General features: G+C 39.5%; 1 protein-coding gene across 1 annotated transcript; it reads left to right on the top strand.

Annotated features, from left to right (window-relative positions):
• The first annotated feature begins 4,235 nt into the window (after positions 1 to 4,235).
• On the top strand, positions 4,236 to 5,605 carry LOC114159512 (noggin-like). The gene has a single exon (XM_028041473.1). The coding sequence runs from the start codon at positions 4,568 to 4,570 to the stop codon at positions 5,234 to 5,236; it is 669 nt and encodes a 222-aa protein (XP_027897274.1). The 5' UTR covers positions 4,236 to 4,567; the 3' UTR covers positions 5,237 to 5,605.
• The last annotated feature ends 16,561 nt before the right edge of the window (positions 5,606 to 22,166 follow it).

The raw sequence follows: 22,166 nt of genomic DNA, 5'->3' as shown, positions 1-22,166 counted from the left end.
TTTACATAGTGGGGCATTAGTGTCTGTGATGCGGTCCTGGTGATCCTCCAAACTAAACAGGATTGAAAATCTAAAGACATTAAATCCCTCAGAGAAGATCCAAGACGAGGTCGTTCCCTCCAGGAATTTATTCTGGAATATCTGGGATTAAAAAGTCTGATCCAATCTGTGCAGAAATATAAATATGTGTAAATGGAGCTGTCAGTACTTTCCTATTTTTTAATTCTAGAAACTTTTGAAAGATATTGAACATTCTTACATTCTTATAGAACAGTTTTTCATGTGAATTTAGGTTCTGTTTAATGCTCAGCATAAATAAAAAGATGAATTGCATATTTCCTTAGTTTAGGTAAACATGTTCTGGCTGTACATGTTGGTACTTTGCGTTGATAAATAGGACAGGAGGAGTGTGACACGCAAGAAAACGATCCATCATCTGACTCATGGTCAGCAGTCAGCAGCAGCCATTAATTTTAATTAAGCTCCCAGCAGGAGTGATTATTGGGATTGTGTGCTTTTGGATTGCAGAGGAATGGAAAAGTGTGTGAAACAAACTAGCAATTTGCACACCTCCCAAGTGCCAGAGTAAACAGAGAGGCACCCACTTCGTGTCTGTGTATTCAGCTTGGCTGAGCGGTGTGAAGCGGCGCGCTACCACTGCGAGATAAAGCTGCTGAAGGGACGGATCCAACCGCTCCCTGCAGAAAATCCCTCCTCAGATGTTAAGCATACAGGTTTGAAAGCTACCTGAGCGCCAGGCTGCTCTCTGTTGTCAAGATGGCTGCCAAGACCCAAGTCTGTTTTTTCTCAGTAAATGAGAAACCAGCAGGGAGGGCCACCGTGACCCGCTCCAGCCTCAAACGTGGAGATTAATTCTGAATCCTAAACTCTTCAGGAACCAGACCTGCATTTAACAAAGAGCTCATTACATCGGGCAATTTATTAGCCAAAAGAACCATGTTTGCTTAACTTAAGAGTGGAAAAAAGCCCTCAATTAAGCAGGCGTCTGTCTCAAGTGGGCTGGCGCTTTAAGGAGGAATGATCCTCTATCTGAGTGTTCCTGTGGTTAAACAGTAGGAAGGGATTAAAAGAAACCAAAACAACTCGGCGTTAAATGAGCCTGGCGCTCCCGATGACTCCTAATGAGAACCATGTTGGGAGTTCTCCCAGGCAGACGCGTCACAAACGAAGCGCTCCGCCGCCTGGAATGTCATTTTAGCTTTATTTTGGATTTCAATCAAGTGTTGGAATATATACTTTGTTTTTGCTTTTATTTGTTCCTCTTACAATGTTTAGATCCTCAAGCAAATTTTAGTCACAAACAAGAACTTGAATAAATACAGAAATATAGATATATTTTAAATGATCTCCTTCAGTCAACGATGTCAGAACTGACAGGTCATATCAAAAGAAGAGTTTAATAAAAACCCACTAACAAACTTAAAATATTGGTAGAAATGTGTCTCTGCAGGGCTGCACAGTGGCGCTGTTGCCTTGCAGCAAGAAGGTTCTGGGTTCGATTCCCAGCCCGGGGTCTTTCTGCATGGAGTTTGCATGTTCTCCCTGTGAATGCGTGGGTTTTCTCCGGGTATTCTGGCTTCCTCCCACAGTCCAAAAACACAACTGTCAGGTTAATTGGTTTCTCTAAATTCTCCCTAAGTGTGTGTGTGTGTGTGTGTGTGTGTGTGTGTGTGCCTGGTTGAGATCAGCCGTTTGTGCTAGAAACTCTCCATATGGCTGTATTAAACGACTTTTTGCAAAACTTTTAATTGAAGGAACGTTTATTGGGTTTAATTTGAAACATTAAAACATGAAATACCTTTGCACAGCACTATTAAAATCTGTGAAACGTGTAATTGAGAATGAGACATTGCGCTGGACTCTGAGGCTGTTTGTGTCCGCTGTTTACCCGCCGCGTCCCGGCGTGAATGCTCCGGATTGAGCCTATCTGTCAGCCGCTTTCAGGACCGATGGTTTATGATACAAGCTGCTCAGATGAAAAATATAAGGCTGACATTTTCCAGACTTTTCACCATCATCTGACCGTAAACTAAATGAGTCGTGTGCTCAGATGCTCGTGTGAATTAGCTCATTGAAAATGAAACAGAGATGCATTTATCTAGAGTGCATGGTTTATGGCTGATGTAGCAGCTGGCTAAGTTCTTCCATTAAATTATTTTTCAAGGAATGATTCTCAGACTGCGACTCGGACTTGGACAGGTTCACAAATTGTGATACTTTCCGCTGCTGCTGCTCGTTTGAGCAGCTTTATTGAAAGGTGGCTCCAGAAATGTTGTCCCACTTGAGCTGGACACAAACAGTAAATACACTGCAAAAACTGGAGCTGGCAGCCCACCTCATCTGGAAATGGCTTTTCTCTCTTCACGAGTTGAAGTAACACTAGCTGCATAAAATTGCGCAAATTGGAGTTATTATCATAAATTTGCCTAATGGAAATATGGCAAATTTGAAAAATTTTTTTTTTTTGTAATAACGTTTTTGCGCTAGGATGAGATGGTTCTTCAGCTGTATGATGGGAAATTATGGGAATTTTAGATTGAAAAAAGAAGTAAATCTCTGCAAAAAAAAATCATTAATTTCCTTGTTTGTTTTTCTAGAAAATTTTTGATTTTTTTCTCTTTTAGAAAATTTTTGATAGAAAAGAAATTGCTCAGAAATGTTGCTAGAAAATACTAAATTTAATCTGACATTTTCCAGAAAAAAAACAAGGAAATTTTCTGTGTCTCAAAAACAAACATTTGCTACAAAGAACTAAGAAATGTTGAAATTAGTCTCTGAATTTTTCTAGAAAAAAATTAAATGTCTGAGTTTCAAACATGGAATGTGCTAGAAACAAATACAACTTTCAGAAGATGAAAATGTTTGACTTTTGAAACTCAAATTTCCATTTTTCTTTAATAAATCACAAAATATGAGGTTTTCTTCTAGCAAATTTTTGATTTTTGAAACAAAACTTTGACATTTCTGAAATTTTTCGCAGGAATTTACTTTTTAAAAAAAATCCCAGTATGCCTTGCATTCAGCTGTATTACAATTGGTGTATTTTGCAAAACTACAATGGAAGCACTTTTTTGCATCATGCGGTCATGTGATCAAGAATCAGAAGCTACCACTGGTGGAAAGATGAAGAAGACAGGAAGTGCAGGGAGGATGATGATGCAGTTTTTTTTTCCTTAAATGATTAATCGCAAAACAAACGTATTCATATGTGACTTTAACTGTGTTACTTATTTAATGGAAACACTCAAATTGTGAAATTGTTTTTCGACATTAGCAGAAAAGGGACAAAGATTTTCTCTCATTTGTAATGGAGACGCAGCTGGAGGCAGCAGGACAGCTTTTACTGATGTCATGAATATTTGAAAAATTAATGCATTATTGCTGCTTTTTTAATGTTTTCTCCTGTTTGTTTTTGCCGTTTTATCTCATTCCACCTAATCTGGTTTAATAATCCAAGTGAAAATATTTTTGTCTCACATCTGCTCTGTTTAGCTCAATAGGAACTGGTTGGGATTTTATGTGAAAAAACAAAATACTATGAAGTTATAGGAAAACGATTAAAGACTTTCCCTTTTTAACAGATAAAGATCTGAAAAGTGTGGCTTGGATTTGTTTTCAGCTCCTTTGAGTCAGTAACACATTTGGCCGCCATTCCAGCTGCAGGTATTTGGGAGTTTTGCACATCTGCTAACTGAATTTCCCCATTTTCTGGAACACAACATGATGCTGCCACCACCGTGTTTCACCATGGGGATGTTTCTGTTCGTTTCAGAGTTTGGCCTCGTCTGAGCAAATTTCTTCCATAGTATTTATTTTTAATGATCTTTTTACTTCTACTGCCTCTTGTGTTTTATCGTGTTTTACATGATTAACCTGGTGGTTATTGTAAAGGCTTAGCAAATAAATTTATCATTATAGAGGTTTGACTTTTAGCAGTTTATCAGTCTCTAAATCAAATTGATCAATCTTAAAATCTCAACAATTTACATAAAGTTTGCGGATGCAATTTGATAAACTGTCAAGCATTTCAAAGTTTCGTAAATTTGTTTTTGGGTTTTTTTGAGTATTTGGTTTCTGCAGAAACTCCAGGGAGGATCCGCTCATCAGACGCTACAGCTTAAAGAATGAAAGTCCGATTTAATGTATCAGAAAACCAACAGGGGGCGTCTCCTCTCGCGTTCCGGCGCGATGGGAGGAGGAGGAGGAGCAGGTATTGGGGATCTCCTCCTAGACAACAAGCCCACATTGAAAGCGGGGCGCAGGGATTACCTCACGCTGCGTACGGAGAATAAAACGGAGGCGGCGGCTTCGGCTCGGCGCTTTTCTGCAGCGGACGCCAGCGGAGCGTCATGCCGAGCCGCGACGCGCGGAGCGCAGGAACTCAGCTGATCGATCAAATCCGCTTCCACTGATGTTTTCCTGCTCACGGGGAGTTTCATGATGGAAAAGTGTTTTTGAGGGATTCTGGACACGCAGTTTTGGAGACCGCCGGCGCGTAAAGTTGCCTTCTCTCCGCTCCGTGTGCGCGCTGATCCCGCGGCTCGCCATGGATCAGCCTCAGCAGTGCGCTGCCGTGTGTCTGCTGATGCTGTCTCTTGGACTCCTGACGGACAGAGCGATCTGTCAGCACTTCTTCCTTCTCCGCCCCATCCCCAGTGACAGTCTGCCGGTGGTGGACTTAAAGGAGGACCCGGATCCGGCCTTTGACCCCAAGGAGCGGGACCTTAACGAGACCGAGCTCCGGAGCATCCTGGGAGACTTTGACGGGCGCCTGCTGTCCGTGTCGCTCCCCGTGGAGGACAAACACTCCGGCTCCGACGAGTCGGATCACTTCGACATCCTGAAGGCGGGCGGAGTTCTGCCGAAGGAGATCCGGGCGGTGGACTTCGACATGCAGATCGGCAAGAAGCACAAGCCGAGCAAGAAGCTGAAGCGGCGGCTGCAGCAGTGGCTGTGGGCCTACACCTTCTGCCCGGTGGTCCACACCTGGACCGACCTCGGCTGCAGGTTCTGGCCTCGGTACGTCAGGGTCGGTGGCTGCGTCAGCAAAAGGTCGTGTTCCGTTCCGGAGGGGATGGTCTGTAGACCCGCGAACTCGACCCACCTGACGGTGCTGCGGTGGCGCTGCGTGCAGCGGAAGAGCGGGCTGAAATGCGCCTGGATCCCGGTGCAGTACCCGGTCATCACGGACTGCAAGTGCTCCTGCTCCAGCTAGGACTGCTGGGAACTCTAACTTATAAGCTCGGCCATTTTATCCTCTTTATCCCCCCACCTGCACTACAGAGTGTAAGAATGTATTTCTGTATATGTGTGACCAACTTCCTGTACAAAGTCAGTATTATTTGTAACCAGAGTCTACTTTATTTGTGCAGAATATTGCTTTTATATATTTTGTATTTATGGAGAAGTGGCGCACAGAGGCACACACGGACTTTGTGTTGCACGAAGCGGATCAACCTCAGAGTTGAACTATTGATTATTGATACAATCATGTTTTATCCTGTAAATTTGGGAAATGTACTATTTATTCTTTATATTCGTACAATAAAACGACACACACATGATAATAAAATGACTTTTCCTTTATTTTCTCCATGCAGACTGATTGGAATCACCGAGCCTTCTGCGCACAACGATAGCGCCAACTTTACGCACTGACTTTGCACAGCTTTGCGTATTTCTGGTATAATTCAGGTTTTTCTGTTTTGCTTCCCATTAAACCGTTTTATCAAATCATCAACAATGCGGTCAGTTCCTGCCTGCATCAGACACCTTACAGGCTGATTACCTAGCAACAGCTGCTCTGACGTCTCCATGTGTTTCATCACAAACCCTCCTGCCATGAACAGCCCAGCAGGAGCAAAGCTGCTTCCTCCTCAAACCGGAAGAGACTGAAAAATGATTCCGCCGCATCACCGGGATGATCAGCTGTCCCAGAAATGATCCTGATAAACGATATTATTATTTTTAGATAATTTCCAAGTAATATGATGATGATGATGATGATGATGATGATGGCATGAAAATGAGACATCGTCCTCTCAAAGATCAATAAATTTAAATTTGTTCAAAATCACTTAACACTGCAGCTGTAGGATATTTTAAATAACTAAAGAAAATAAACAAAATGACCAAAGATAAAATAAAAACCCACACATACAAGCAAAACTATAAATAAAATGGATCATGAACCTTCCTTTCTTACAGTTCATTTAGGTTTCGTATTATATTTAACATAGATGCATCCAGAATACATAACCATGATGAATTATTTAAAAATGTTTCCCATCAATGTGGCATTTAACTATAAAACTCAACTGAAATAAAATGAAAACTCTGCATAAACCCAGCTGGATACGTGCAACGTTTTGATTTAATGTCAGCATTCACACTGCAAAAACACAAAATCTCACCAAATGTTTTTGTCTAGTTTCTAGTGCAAATGTCTTAGTTCACCTGAAACAAGAAAAAACAAACTTAAAATAACTTTTCAGCAAGAGAGAAGAACTTGTTTCAAGTCAATAATTCCTTAATATTGATGAAAAAGTTCTAGTTCCACTGCAAGATTAATTCACTTATAAAAATGTCTTGTTAGAAGTGAAATAATCTTGCTGTGGAACTAGAACTTTTTCATCAATATTAAGAAATTGTTGACTTGAAACAAGTTATTCTCTCTTGCTGAAAAGTTACCTATAAGTCAGTTTTATCATATTTTAAGTGTAAGATATTTACACTTTAAACCAGACAAAAATACTTGATAAGACTGTTTTTTTTTTACAGTGCACTGTCAGCATCCTGCCTCCCGTTGCCATGGAAACATTCTCCAGGTGTAGTCTGGAGATCTGTTGTCCATCACCTGTCATCAGGCGACTTTCTGTCACATTTGGTTCTTGAATCATTTTCTTCTGCTGAAACCGTTTCTGTGTGAAAACTGAAATCCTTCCGCGGCTTCAGTCCTGCTGGGTTTGGGTCGGAGCTGACTGGGTTTTCTCAAAGAAAACAAAACATCTTACTGTCTCACATTTAAAACCACTGCTTTAGATCTCTGCACACAAACAAAAAGTCCTGCAGTGTGAGTGTAAATAAACCTCCGTATTGTCTCCTGTGCAGTCGGGTCTCCGTCTCTGAGTCAGGTCCCTCCCTCCCGTCCTTCCAGGGTTTTAGTCGGGCAGACTGTGGGGCACCAGGGAGCCTGTGTTTTGTTTTAGTTGTGTTTAGTCCGTAATGATGCTCCTTAACCTCAGAGGCGGCTCTGCATGTACGCGCACAGCTGACAGATCCCTGAACTTGTCACAGGATTGTAACGTAAAGCTGAAGGTCGGTACAGTGAAGCCTAAACAAATGAAATGTAGAAACTAACTAACTCTGATGTTTCTGATTATAAATTTACATTCAGAGCAAAATTACCTTTTGGCTGAAAACAGGGATCTTCAACCTGCAGCTCTTACTAACTTTGGCTGAATAATAATGAACTTACTAATGTTAATGGAGAAGGATATAATATTAAAGTTTTAGCAGCTTTTCTGTTTTTATTTTTATTTACTTTTTATTAAGTAATTGCACACTGCAAAAAAAACCCAAAATCTTACAGAGTAATTTTCTCGTGCAAATATCTCAGTACACTTGAAATTAGACAAAATTAACTTACAAGTAATTTTTCAAGATATAAAAGCTTACTTTAGTTTAGACCAATAATTTCTTAATATTGATTTAAAAAGTACTAGTTCCTCTGACAGATTCTTTCATCTATAACGAAGCATTTGTTCCATGTTGTAAGTGGAAAATCTGAAGGTGGTCCTGGCACTTTTTTGTAAATTTTAAGAAATTAACTTAAAACAAGCTCTACGTCTTGTGGAAATGCTAGTTGTCAGTTAGTTCCGTCTTATTTCAAATGCACTAAGATATTTGAACTAGAAACTAAAACAAAAATACTTGGTAATATTTTGTTTTTGCAGTGCACAACAATTTCTACTTCAAGCGCTATCAACTTATAAATTAACTGTAAATATAAACTTTAGCAGATTTTTCATAGCATTTTTGAAAAATATCAACATCCCATAGAAGAAAATGTTTCCACCCACTTTATTGCAAAAACTTCTTTCTTTGTTTTTAAAACCTTGAAGCAGAAATAACATTAAGTGGAAGAACACATTTTCTGCAGTAGAACAAATTACAAGCAGTAAAAAATTAGAAGCAGTTTCTTTTTCTTTTTTCAAAATATGTAACATCTGCAGCTCTAAACACATTTTGTTGAGCTGGACTGAGGGCAAAACGGCTCTTTCAATTACAAAGGTTACAGGCAGATGAAATAAACATCATAAATAAGTAAATGGAGGTCAAAGTTGTTTCTGCTACAATCTGGTTGTTCATCCATCACTTTCGTTTCAATACAAAACTTTATTCGTTCCAGTAATTTAACTAACAGTTTATAAAAACTGTCTTTGTTCAGTTTGGTTTCTGCTCTCAGTATTTGGTCTGGGCTCCTTTTGCATGAATTACTGCATCGCAGCATGGAGGAGAGCAGCCTGCGGTTCTGCTCAGGTGTTCAGGAAGTCCAGGTTGCTTTGTGAGATCTCCACTGTTGGTTCTCTTGACCACAGTTGATGCTGTCGCCATGGTGATTACAGCAGTTATTGTGTAGTTTGGGTAGTGTTTCCTGAACCAAGTCCTGTTGGAAAGTGAAATCAGCAGCATGGAGTGCTCTAAAATATCCTGGCTGCTCTGAGTTTGGACTTGATGAAAACCCAGTTTTTTTCCACAACCTCTTTTCCTTCCACTAAACTTTACGTTACTTGGGGAGTCAGCTGAATTGCTGCCATGATTGCAGTCTTCCCCATGTTTTTATTATTAACTTAATTTACAAAAAAACTATTTTTTAAGTTGTAAACTAGAGTTAACTGAAATAAATGCTTAAAAAAAAAAAAATGCTGCTATTTTCACAAATTCCCCCTCAGTGAACATCCCTGCCCCACTCAGCTCCTCCAGACTAGCAGCAGCAGCAGCAATTAGAAAACACCTGCTGGTACTGGAAGTCTGCTGAGCTCATCATGCAATCTACTTCTCAGTCCAACACTCCTAAGAATGGTTATAAACGGCATAACGAGGAGCATTGCTGTGACGAGTCTCTGAAAGAGTAGGAGCGAGACAGAGGCCCAATTTAAAGGCATCACATTTCTTTTAAATCATGTTCATGTACAGCATTTTTATAACTGAAGCTCCTTATATGTACATGGAAATTACATGAAATAAGTTTTGATATTCAGATCGAGATTCATCTTGAAGAGTCGACATGGACTGTTTATCATCTGTAGGATTATAAAATGTTAAAGGGAAGCTGTAGACTGTAAAGCCGCCCTGCTGTAGGCGGTGTGAAGATTAACAGATTAGTCCATGAAGTTCTGGATGCCTCTTCACTCCGTTCGTCATATTTCATCTCTAAATGTCCTGAAGTCTCACCAACCCAACAATCTTCTGCTCTTAATCAGCAGCCATCCATTACCTTAACGAGGCCTCGGTGTTTGAGCTTTTCCCGCAGATATTTTCCTCCCTCCTCCCTAATCAGCCGTTTGTTCTTTGCAGATATTCTGAGCCTGACTCCTGATTAAATTCAGATAATTTCCTGATCAAAGCAAACCTCTCCTTGTTAGTTTAGCCAATGATTAAAACAGGAGTTATATGGATGATAAAAGTGGTTTAAATAAGTCTGACCTGCTCATTAATGAGTCAGAGGTTTGATTTCCTTCGCTGTTTTTTTCTCAGTTTGCGAAAGCCAGGCAGAAAAGTGATGTTTATTCAGGAGAAATGACAAATCGCAAATAATCCTCCTAAACGGGACATGAAAGGATGCCCCGTAAAGATCAGGTTTGAAAGCTTCAAACACAAACTCACTCCTCCTTTCTGACTGCGCCTCTGTAATAAAATGATGCAGAGTTTTGTGCTTTTCTGCGGTGATGAAAGAGAAGAAGTTCTCTTTCATCTTGATAAAGCTGGAAGCTCAGAGACGGTATTGGCTGGCAAACAGAAACGGTGCCATTATGAGACGTTTCTCATATCAGATATATCCCTTAAACTCTAAATATAACCCGGCTGAGCTGAGTGAGAAGTTCAAAAACGAGTTTCTGCTCTGCAGAGTTCGACCTGCAGCCATCGTTTGTCCACCTGAGCGACTGGACTGTCCAGAACCAACCAGGTTTCACATTAAAACAGCGGCTCTAACAATCAATCTTCTTATTTTTTTAGTTTATGTTATTGTTGCAGTTCTAATACATGAACCCAACAATCTAATAATTTGCATGATTGAGAAGCAGTGGCTGATCTACACTGCAAAAATAAAAAATTTTACCAAGCGTTTTTGTCTAGTTTTTGGTGCAAATATCTCAGTACACTTGAAAAAAGACAAAATGAACTTATAAATAACTTAATTCCTTAATACAGATTTTAAAAGTACTAGTTCCATTGACAGATTATTTAATTTATAACAATATATGTTCCCCCGTGTGATAACAGAAATAATCTGCCAATAGAACTAGAACTAAAGTAAAAAAAAACTTACAAAGTTCATAACTTTTAAAAAAGACAAAGCTACAGATTAAAAAGTGGTAGTTCCATCGACAGATTATTAAATTTATAATAAGACTTTAAAAAGTAGCTCCCAAAACTGCAAAAAACCCAAATCTTACTAAGTCTGTACATATTTTACACTTTTTTTGGTATTAGTTTTTAGTATTTTGTGCCACTTTCATTATTTTCACCAAACTTTTGTATTTTCTGATTTAAATTAAGTTTTAAACAAATGTCATGACTGTTGTGAAGCACTTTGGTCAGCTACTATATAAATAAACTTTGACTAGACTTCAAAATAAGACTAAACTAACTTTAAAGTAACTTTTCACCATGATGTAGGAGCTTGTTTTAAGTCAATAATTTCTTATTTTGATAGAAACGTTTTAGTTCCACTGGTAGATTGTTACACTCCATTCGATCTGACTGAGCTTCAGCTGTTTTCCAGAGAAGGAGGCGTAAACATTTCAGTCTGAAGGTGGAGACAAACTCCAAAAGACGTTCAGCCAATCTTTCTTTTTCCTTCCACTTCACAATTATGCATGACTGCAGACATAAAAAAGAAAAAAAGCTTATTTTCTGATTTCTGAAACCTGATTTTAAACAAAAAGTAAGTTTTGTTTTTGTTTGTTTGTTTTGCATTTAAACTGATACATTAAACCCCACATATCTTTTTTTTTCATGGAAATTAGAATTACAGTTTTATTTTACAGTAACCAGCAGATTCTACAAACTGATCCTACTAGTCTGGTTACTAAAAGCTCCCCTTCACTAAAACCGGACTCCTCTAATGACTTGTCAGCGTCTGTCTGTCAGTAGGATCAAATCTAAGGACGTCCAGATGTCCATCTGAATGGAGACAGGTGTTGTGTCTCATGGGGACGGTGAGCAGCTGTCTCTGCTGTTAACACACCTCCCATATGAACCTGTCCCTCATTTTAAACTTTCTGTCTGCTTTACCCTCTGAAGGAAAGTTTGACCCGTTTTTCTGAGCGATGAATCTTTACGTTGCTCCTCAGGTTTTCACACAAGCTGCTTCTTCCAGAAAACTTAAGATTTTACTGTTTTTTTCTCTCTTTCTCTTCTAACTTGATCATTTCTGCTCAGATTTGCTGTTTTTTTCTCAGCAGCTGCAAATCAAGCCCATATCCTGACTCCTACACCACCGTGTTTGATCGTTGGTTTGAGGCGTTTCTTCTGATTTGCTGTTTTATTTGGGGGATTTCTGAACATTTTTGGAATTGGTAGCACTTTATGTGAAGCAGTGTGTGTAAGACTGACATGAGACTGTCATAAACTTGACATCATAAAACCTGTTATGAACATGAAAGTCTTCATCAATGTTTATGACTGTAATGTAGTGTCATTCGTTAAATAATTACACTTTTAATGCAAAATTAAATTTGCCCTAAAAGTTGCATTAATAGACCATTAAAAGTGTAAACTTTTAGCAGATTTCTGTTCGAGAAAATGTGAGTGGCTCAGTATTCATAGATTAAAAAATATTGGATCAAAGTGAACATGAGTAAAACTGAGAAATGTAAAACCACTAAATGTAGAGAATTAAATAGTTTTAGGGCCTCTGTCACTTTAAATCCAAATAAGCTGCTGCTGGCCACGCCCCCAACTCAACATTTACACTTTCACCTGAAAATGGCTGCAAATGGATGCACAATTACACAACTGTACATCTTTGAAAAGCAGACATGGAGCCACCTGCACAACCAGCAAGAATGCAGCAAGTGGTTTCTACATGGCAAGTCAACTCTTGTCTTTTCCAGCAGTCATTGTACAGCGAATACAACGGGAAAACCCGCTGACAAAATGTGCTGGAGCTCGACTGTGGTTGCTAGGTAACGGTGCAGCACTCGTCAAATGGGACTGAACAATTTTTCAGATGCCAAAACATTAACTTATCACCAAGATGAGCCAAGTGTTTTTTAATCATGGGTTGTTTTTTTGAAACATTTGAGAACCAAATTGAAGCACAATGTGAATTTTGTGGGATGTTTCCCCTTTAAGGTTTGTGCCAATTAGTTTCCTGCACAATTTTAGAATCAATTCAGGCCCTTAATATCAATGAAAAAGTTTACTTTAACCTTTCTCAATGCTTTCGTTACTTTGTTTCTCCAACTAATCATGTTTGATGATCTCATTTTGATTTCGGGGACTTTTTAATTTCAGCATCTCATAACTTTAAGGTAAAATTTCTGTAGTCATCCACTGAACATCACGTCTGTTTCCATTTCTACTTCTTCCCTTCTTTATGAAACTGCTTGTTTTATAATGTAGTCAACCACTTATCACCGTCAGCTTTAACATTTCTCTGCACCAATATTTGATTTTATTGCATTTTATTGCCATTCGTTGTGAGGAATCCTAAGTCGTTCCGGTTGCTGTTGACCGGAACAGTAACCGAAGGCGTCGTCTTTGTTGTTTTCCTGGTTTTGCTGTTTGGTTGAAACATAAACCTCCTGTAAGAAGTTTTATTTGCTTGGTGAAAGTTGTGGCTTCCCAGTCATCAGATAATCGGAGGCTTTTTGAATCCTCTCCCTGCTGCTGGTGTTCAAACGGAGATGCTGACATGGAGTCCTTTTCCTTTCTTATTTCAGGTATTTCTTTCTTTTCAGGCTGTAAATTTCTTTGATTTGTAGGGGGAGGAATCTCAGTGTTTGATGTTCAGACCTCATTAATCGAAACCTCATCTGGTATGCAAGGTCAGACCCTACTTTGATGTGCGTGGGGCGGCCCTGCCAACTGGAGAGCAGCGAGGGCGCAGCTCGTTTACTTAAATTCACGAACCGTAGCAACCCTGACACGTTTTGGCTTTTGCCCATCAACTACTGTGAACGTCTGGTTAGATACGGGCGGCTCCTCGTTAAACAAGACTTTCAGAGAAACTGATTTTAATGCTAATTATTTCTTGGTGCCATGGAAACCTCTCTTCCCTAATCTGAGTACACAAGCAGTAGTTAATCTGTTTACACGGCAAAAACACTGAAGCTTAACTTTTATTTTTGCCTAGGTTCTACACTAAAACTAAGTCAAAACTAACTTTCAAGCAATGTTTCAGTAAGATCCGTGATCATATTTTAAGTCAATAATTTCTTAATATTGATGAAAAAGTTACGCTGGCAAATTACTTCACCTAAAACACATTTTCCCATGTTATAAATGAAATTATCTGCACTTTTTAAAAAAATCAATAGTCAATTCAATTAAAAAAAATGTTGTTTATCCCCAAGAGACAATTAGAGGAGTCACACAGATCTTACATAATAGCTACAAGATAAAATAGATAAATAGAAAGGTCACTTTGTTTATACAATTATTTGATTTTATTTACTTTTTACTTGTTTTAAGTCATTATTAAGAAATTATTGACTAAGTATAAGAACATATTTCTTGCTTCTCAGTTAGTTTTGTCTTATTTCAACTGTAATGAGATATTTGTGTTAGTAACTAGACAAGAATACACGATAAGATTTAGATTTGGCAGTCTTTACACTTCAAAAACACAATATATTACAGAGTATTTTTTGCTTAGTTCCTAATATCTTTATTTTGCCTTATTTGGAGTGAACTAACTTAGAAGGAACTTTCCAGCAAGGTTTAGGAGCTTGTTTTAAGTAATTCATTAATATTGTAACGTTTTCTTTCCATTGGTAGATTATTTCATTTAAAGCGTAACATTTTTCCATTTGTGTAAGTGAAATAATAATATAATATTGAGAAATTATTGACTTAAACAAGCTGCTACGTCTTGGTGAAAAGTTACTTATCAGTTAGTTTGGTCTTATTTCAAGCATACTAAAGTATTTGCAAGAAAAACTCAACCAAAACTACCTGGTGAGTCTTTGCAGTTTTGCAGTGTTCCCTGTTGGTGTGTTTGTTGTGTGGGATAAAGAAACAGCCCCCTGTTTGCGCCTTCTACAGGAATTCACTGCAATTACCTCCTGAGCGTCGTATGTAAATATGAAGCTGCGGGGCTCCAGCGGCAGGCCAGCGCTCACTCACACTCCGAGCCGGGCCTTTGTTCTGCCTGGGCTCGGTTCCGCTGGCAGCTTCCAGCTCCAGTCTGTGCCCAACGAGCGCCGTGTGAGCCAGCAATCACTCATTTCCTGGGTGTCCCTGTGTAATAAATCCCCCCGCCCCGGCCCATGGCACCTCCAGTGTGTTCAGGTTTATCTGCTCTTCATCCTGCCATCTCGCTCCGCTAAACCAGCAGGGCGATTATTAATCCACTCTGTTCTTTTGGCTTTGATCGAACGGTAAAAAGTTGAAGACCTGGTTCCATGAAGTCTGAAGGATTCCCAGACCGATTGCAAGATATCGGCAAATTGATTCCAGATTTGCTTCCTTTTTCTAGTAAGATTAATAAAAATAGAGTTAACATTCCTCTGTGTTCGCTCAAGAACCATAAAACATGTCTAACAAATGAAAGTCCCATAAAATCAGAAATCCTTTTATAGTGAGTCATTCTCATTCTCAGCTATTCATTTTTATTTAGATGTAAAACAAACAAGACAAGTAGGTATAAAGTTATTCAGAAAAACATTTGATGTAGGTCTGCAACTAATGATTATTTTTCTAATCGACTATTCTATAATTCTCAAAGTGCTAATAACGGCGAAACAACTCCTCCAGGAAAACAATTTATCCACTGTTATCGGTGGCTAAGCTAACTAGCATGAGCATTCATGGCTGACTCCATTGTGGTGAACAAAGTAGTATACACGAGCTTGATTGCCAGCGCTAGAACCCTCCTCCTGACTCTGATTGGTTGTTTTTGACAGCCTCTGTAGGCAGAGGAGACAGACTATCGGTCTCAACATGACAATTTTAAAATCATATTTCATAAAAGTTACACTCTGCAGCTTTAATGATTCACCTGGATGTTGCCCATGAAATGTAACTTTCCAGATGCCGCTCAGAGCCCAGCCAGTTAGGAAATGGGCGAAGTCTAATCATAAGTTTAATGAGAAACATTGAGTAGAGAAGAATCAAAGATGAGGTTCCAGAAGCAGGCAGCTCATCCAGATCCATTGCTCTGCAGGGTGGAAGGTTATCGGGAGGAAAAGGCCTGCGGCAGAACCAGGCTGGCGTCTGCCTGCTGCTGACTGAGCGCCTGTGGGTTCTGTCACATAATTGCATTCTGTCAAGTTGCTGCACAAACACGCCACATAAACACTGTGAAGCAGAATTAAAGCTAATATCTGGAATGAATTTCCAGCTTTTCTCAGCTGTTCAAAACAAGAACCTGAAGTTATGACGTTTTGGATTTAAGTTCCCAATCAGGAATTAAGATTAATGTCAAATATATTTTCAGTTATTGTTTTTCATAATAGTTTGAGCAAGCTGCTCCTCCTGAAACCACAAATTGTTGGTTTTATGTTTCTGTTTGCGTATGAATTACAAACAAGCTGCAACGTGTTAATTAGAGAGAATTACTCCTCTTTTTTCTTCCCTTCTGTATATTCAACCTATGGAACATGTAGCCTTTGATTAACAGGAGTTTATCCCAAACTAGAGGGAAACACGTTGCTGCTTTTCACTAAATATGTGGCTCGAATTTGCGCCGCCGTGTGTCTGGTGTCGCTGTTTGAAGCTTCTCCGTCTCGGGTCAGACTCTAGGGGAGAGCTGAAGCAGCGCGCCGCTGGAGAACGGGAGATTTATCACCTGGCCGTGGAGTGGAAAGAAGGGCTGCAAGTCTGGAGAGTGGGTTTCCACTTCAGCCTAATTCACTGTGAAGTGCTTTAGACACACAGGTTTGGGAAGATGGATGGAGAAGCCGGGCTTTTGTTTTCCACATGGCTGGCTCTTCCCTGCCTCCTGATCTGGAATCAGATCCTCTGGAAGACGTTCACACAGTTCATGTTCAGCTTGTTTCAAAATTTTAACCGAGATAAAATATGAGTCCAGGATGGATTCATATTGTACTGCTGTTTAAACGCTGCAGCTCAAATCAAAACATAAAATCTTAACAAGTAATTTTGGTCTAGTTTCTAGCGCAAATATGTTGTTATGAAACAAGAAAAAACAAAATTACAAATAACTTTTCAGCAAGATTTATTGATATAATTCATTAGTTTGCTCTTTAGCACAGGATATTTAACAGGCATATGAATATTATAACATGGTTTTAATTAGAAATGTTTGATAACTATTGAGTCTGTAAGTAATATATTTCATTAAATTTAGATAAGGGGTAGCAGTAAGTGTTCACTTCCTTCTGCTCCTTTTCAAACAGAAAAGTTGTGGAAAACCAATTATTTTGTTCTTGGTTATGTATGCACGTTTTCTCTGTCCTACTGATTGCTTGTTTTCTTGTTCAAATAAATAAATCAAATCAAGACGGGAGATTGTTTTAAGTAAATGTATTTCTCCTACTGGCGGATTATTTCACCTATAATAACTCAAATCAAGCTCCTATATCTTCCTGAGAATTTACTTGTAAGTTAGTTTTGTCTTATTTCAAGTGTGCTGAGATATTTGTGCTACAAACTAGATCAAAAATATGTGGTATGAGTTTGTTTTAGCAGTGCATCTAACAGGTGAGGCTGTCTGCTGCTCATCTGTTTTAATGCTCAACCTTTTTGAGCTTTATGTAGTTTTATTTCATGAATTTCAGTACGGTCTGAAGGGTTAGGGTTAGGGGTTATATGAAGGCATATGTGAACACCAAGCAGACCAGAGACCGCTCCAAAAGCAGGAAGTGGACCACAGCACAAGGTATTCTGGGTAAATACAACCGAAACAAACATGCTAGCAGAAGTAACGGCTTGACAGAAGAGAAATCCCACAAACACTAAAACTCAATTTTTGCTTCCGTTTTATAAAAAAGGAAGTTGCGCTCAGTGTCTTCAGAGGTTTTTGTGTCGTTTCCTTCAGTGGTTTTTGGTGCAGCGCCCCCCACAGGCGAGGAGGGAAAATGTCCCGAAATGAATGGAGTTTACCAGAATATCAGGTGTGAAATCAGCCTTAGAGTTTGGGAATATTTGAAGATTGATGAGCAGCAGCGGTTATTTCTGTAAGGTCATTGATGGAAAAGTCGAACAAGAAGCTGCTTAGAAATGAAATCATCTGGTGTGTGAAGTTAAAGGAGCAGCATGACTGGGAGCAAGTGAGGGAATGCTGCAGGATGTGAGAACAGGAATGAATTATGCAGCGCGGCTCAACGCAGGAGACGCATCAGGAACCAGAGGGAATCCTGAGGATTCCTGCTCAGGTCGAAACTTTCCCCTGTCAGCTGTTCTCACCCAGGACACAAACAGAGAGGCTGTGTCTTCAGAGCTACAACGGCGGCCATCATAAAACTCATTCAGGCCGTGTTGGTCCTGTAAACGTAATCTGCAGTGTGTTAATTACAAGCCGGCGCCTCTGGAGCAGCAGCCTGATCTCCTTCCTGAACAACGCAGCTCCGGCCATGGAAACGAGCTTCTCTCCCTGCTGGGGATCCTGTTTGAACGGGCCGCTTTAAACAAATTAAGAGCCAGTCAGATGCTGTTTGTGTGACCCCTCTCTCCTCAGGGTGGGAGTAGCATAGTGGGGGGAGGCAACCAGAGCTCTTGTGTTGTTTACTGTCATTCATGTGGAGGGTTTGTGTGTTTAGCACACACATGACAATCAGGGGAGAAGAAGAAGCTCCTGTAGAACGGAGACGCCACCGATGCAGAGCAGCATGGAGTCATCAATCAGTCTCCAAAACAAACAAAAACCCAGGAGCATCTTGAATAGAAATGTTTCTGCTTTATGTTTTAGAAAAAATGTCTGAAAAGCGTTTAAAAGTTAAAGTTTAGAATAGATTAGTTAAAAAAGCTACAATGTGAGCAAAACATCTTCCTCTTAATTTTTTATTCATTAGAGAGGTTTGTTTTTTGTATTTTGAGAAACGTGCATTTTGAGTCGTTAAACTGACAAATATTTTGGAATATTTTGTAGGTTTTTAGCTTTTCTGTTTATTTTTAACTGCAATATTATGAAATAAATGCACTAAATAAAAGCAGCTTAGGTTAAATTTAGCTTTAAATCTGTCATTAAAATTGTGCAGTTTGTCAAGTTTTTGCTTTTCTTTATCAAAAGCAACCAAAGTTTTTTTTAACATTCGTATGGAGGGCAGAAAGTGCCACCATCCAACTAAAAACGTGTTTCTTATTCTTTAAACTGTAATAATTGTGGCAAATCAATATTTACTACTTTTTAAATGTTAAAAATACTAACTAGATCATTAAGTGCATTTTTTGTAGATTATTTATTAGAGCTAACATCTGATTGGTTAACCTGCTTATGGCTAACAAAAAAAAAACATTCTGCATCACATTACTTTGATAAATACATTTAATTCACACATGCTTTTCATATTTATTTATGGATTTTATAAGTCATTTTATAGAGTTAAATATCTGTATATAACTTTATTTAAATTACTACATAAAGCAGTACCTTTTGCCCTGAACTCACGTTCATTCACTGGGAAAACGAAAGTTATGTTTTATGGATGGATTCCCAGAGTTCCTTTGGTTTTTCAGGAAATCCGACCTTCCTGTTTGCTTGTGAGGACCTAATTGAGAACCTTTGTCCGCCTCTTTCACTGTAAACCCAGCGGACGCAGTTCTGTCAGTGAACCCGTCTCCCTGATTTTGTTATTCTGTTATTGTGTAATGGTTTCCAAAGGTTGATGGATGGCTCCTCCGCAGGTCTCCCTGAGGAGTAAAAAGCTCTATCTGGACATTAATCTACTGCTGTGAGACAGACACGCTTGTTTAGCCTGCACAAAGCCCAGTAAGCTGTTGTCTCTGAGAAAAAGCTGCCCGTCTCCAGAGCCACTGGAGGCAGCGATGGCTGGAGCCAGAGTAATGACCTGTGAAATTCAGCGATAGAGCTGTCCTGTTGCACACAGGTCCTCCGGCTCCGGGCCTTGTTCACAGCCTGCTGCTGATTTATCCGAGCGCCCCTCCTGGTGCCACGGGCTTTACGGGACTTTTCCGTGGGTAGAGTAAAGCTCTCCAGACTCTGGAGAAAATAATCAAGCTTTTGTGGAAGCTCAGCGTTAGAATAATGTAAATAAAGTTGACTTTTGTCTTTCTTCCTGCTATTAAGATGCAAATAGAGCAGTTTGGGTCACATTCCCGGTTTTATCCCATCGAGCATCATGGAAACGGCTCCAAATATTGACTCTGCTTTGTCTGGTGAATTAGTCAATATTTTCTCTCCACCTCAATCAGATCAGGATGTGAGGCTGAAAGTCGAGGCTTGGCGCCTTTGATGGAGGTAAGGAGAGGAGCTGTGTCTTCCCCAGGGCAGATTATACAAGGATCAGAAGGCCAAACGTCCCGCTGGCCCCCTAAGTCTGGAAGATACAGTTTGACTTTGTTACCGCAGCTTCACAGCAGAGGCAGAAACGTCCTGATTCCTGCCCCGTGGGTGTGAAAAGAAACTCCTCGGTGGGAGAGAAAATGGCTTTCATGTCAGAAGCTGCTTTGTTCAATAACTCCTCAGACTGTTCGGCATTGTTGACTCTTTCTCTTCCTGTTTATGTGAGAATTTACAGGTAAAAATTTGATTTAGAACAAGCAAATGCTGATAACCTGCTGGGTTTTCTGTCATATAAACGCTAATTTGATTTAGTCCAAGACAGAAAATGTTTTATATTCTTGAGACATGTTGTTATTTTTCCTAAAAAGCTTGAAGGATTGGGTGTAATTCGTTAGCAGCTTCTTTTCCAGGAAAGTTTAATGTAAATTTACAGAAAATGTATTGAACCAAATGGTTTCAATAGAGGAAATCTGAAGTTATGTTGGCCTATTTAAAGCCCAGAACTAAATCTGACATTTTGTTGGATCACCTGAATAAAGATGCCCGATGTTCTCCAGCCAATGAAAAGACTGAAGAAGGTGTTTCAAGGAAAGGCGTGCAAAAGTCTACAACAGATCAATCATGGTTTAATTTTTTTACGTCAGAGAATCTTTGTATACTTATTTTTTTATTTCTTCACACCATAAATCATCATTTCAAGACATTCAGCCAGAACAGACTACAGTTTAGTGTGTTTGCTACAAACACCTAAATCTATAAAATCTGTCTTTTTCTGGACTGACTGATGCTGAGATCCCAAAAGTCACGTATTAGCTTCTTCAAACTCTTAAAAATGAACTTTAAATAATCCTTTAAAGGAAGAGTTTGCTTCCAGTTTTCTGAACCATTTTTGTTGTAATAGATAATTTGGCCGCTACATCGTCAATTTGATGTTTAATTGTTTTAGAGATGACTTTGTTTTAGACGTTTGGGACTGAGCCTCCATCCTGCTTATCGTTACATAAGAGATTAAATTAATTACAGGAATGAACCTCAGACCAGTGGAGTCAATAGGCCTATTTTATGGGGGCTGAACCCTCCCTAAGCAATTTGGTGGTTTTTTATTATTATAAAAAACTGCCAACAAATTTAAGTGACTTTTAAAAAATAATCATATAAACTATTGTTTTTGTTTTACTCAGATATGATCATAAATCTGTCAGTTTCCCTTTGCTTCATAGTACAATCTGGACTGTTGGTGTCAAATATGACTAGAACTCCTCAGAAGGTGACACAAGCATGAAAGTTTGACTCTTTCGTTCAGTTTTCCAGGTAGTTCAACGATGGCAGGAAACGGTTCCTGCGCCTGGATCACATCAGACACCGTGACCAGTCAATAAGTCCTCTCTCTGCCTGGTTGTCCTTCAGGTGTCGGTGGATTTCGGTGCGAAGGAGGCGGAGTCCGTCTGGCGTAATAAAAGAAATCTGGGGGGAAAATGTGACAGATGTGGACACCCGTGCCAATGAGAAAAGTGAGAGTGGGACTGTCAGACATGTCGACTCCGGCACGGTGATGGATGGAGAGTGAGGTAAGATGGATGACATCGTCTGTCTGAGGCCGTGTTGTCATAGCGGAGGATTGCCGCTTGTCTGAACCTCTCAATATCAGAGAGCAAACTGGAGTTTGTTTACTCTGCTCCAGTGGAGTGATTTAGAAGGAGGGTGAGGGAGACGCGGGTGTAAGGTATGTTCGCTGTCGGGCCGGGTCGGGTTTTCAAACATTCCCTTTGAAATCGAATAGCAACTATTTCTGCAGTTTGAAACCAAACAGTTTGGTTACAATGATTGGAAGAGGAAGGAGTCAGACAAACGAGACAAAGGTGCAGTGATAATAATCACATTATTTTAACATAACACCATAATTGTGTGTCAGCACAGTCTGGAAAACAAAGTTCATCCTCCCTACTTCTGCAGTATTTAGAGGGGAAATGTGGAGTCTGCTGCTAAACATCATCTGCAAGTCCAGTAAGTTTGGGCAGTTTGATGCAAAGACAGAAAGACATCCCCAATGGCGCTGGAGAAGCAACTGTTGCTGCCCATCAATCTGGGAAGGGTTATGAGGTCATTTTCAAACTGCTGAGAAATAATAAAACTCCTTAGAAGCTCTTCATAGACTGTTAACATGATAAACATTCAAGCTAATGACAGAACAATTAGAAATGTTCTCATCTGAAAGAGTTAAATCTGATCAGGTTCACGAAGCTCCATCTGAATGAAGCACAACTACTGG

This window comes from Xiphophorus couchianus, chromosome 16 (genome assembly GCF_001444195.1).
Source record: "Xiphophorus couchianus chromosome 16, X_couchianus-1.0, whole genome shotgun sequence".
NCBI classification, from domain to species: Eukaryota; Metazoa; Chordata; class Actinopteri; order Cyprinodontiformes; family Poeciliidae; genus Xiphophorus; species Xiphophorus couchianus.
The sequence above is the reverse complement of the archived record's forward strand: the minus strand, read 5'-3'. Positions and strand labels throughout refer to the sequence as shown.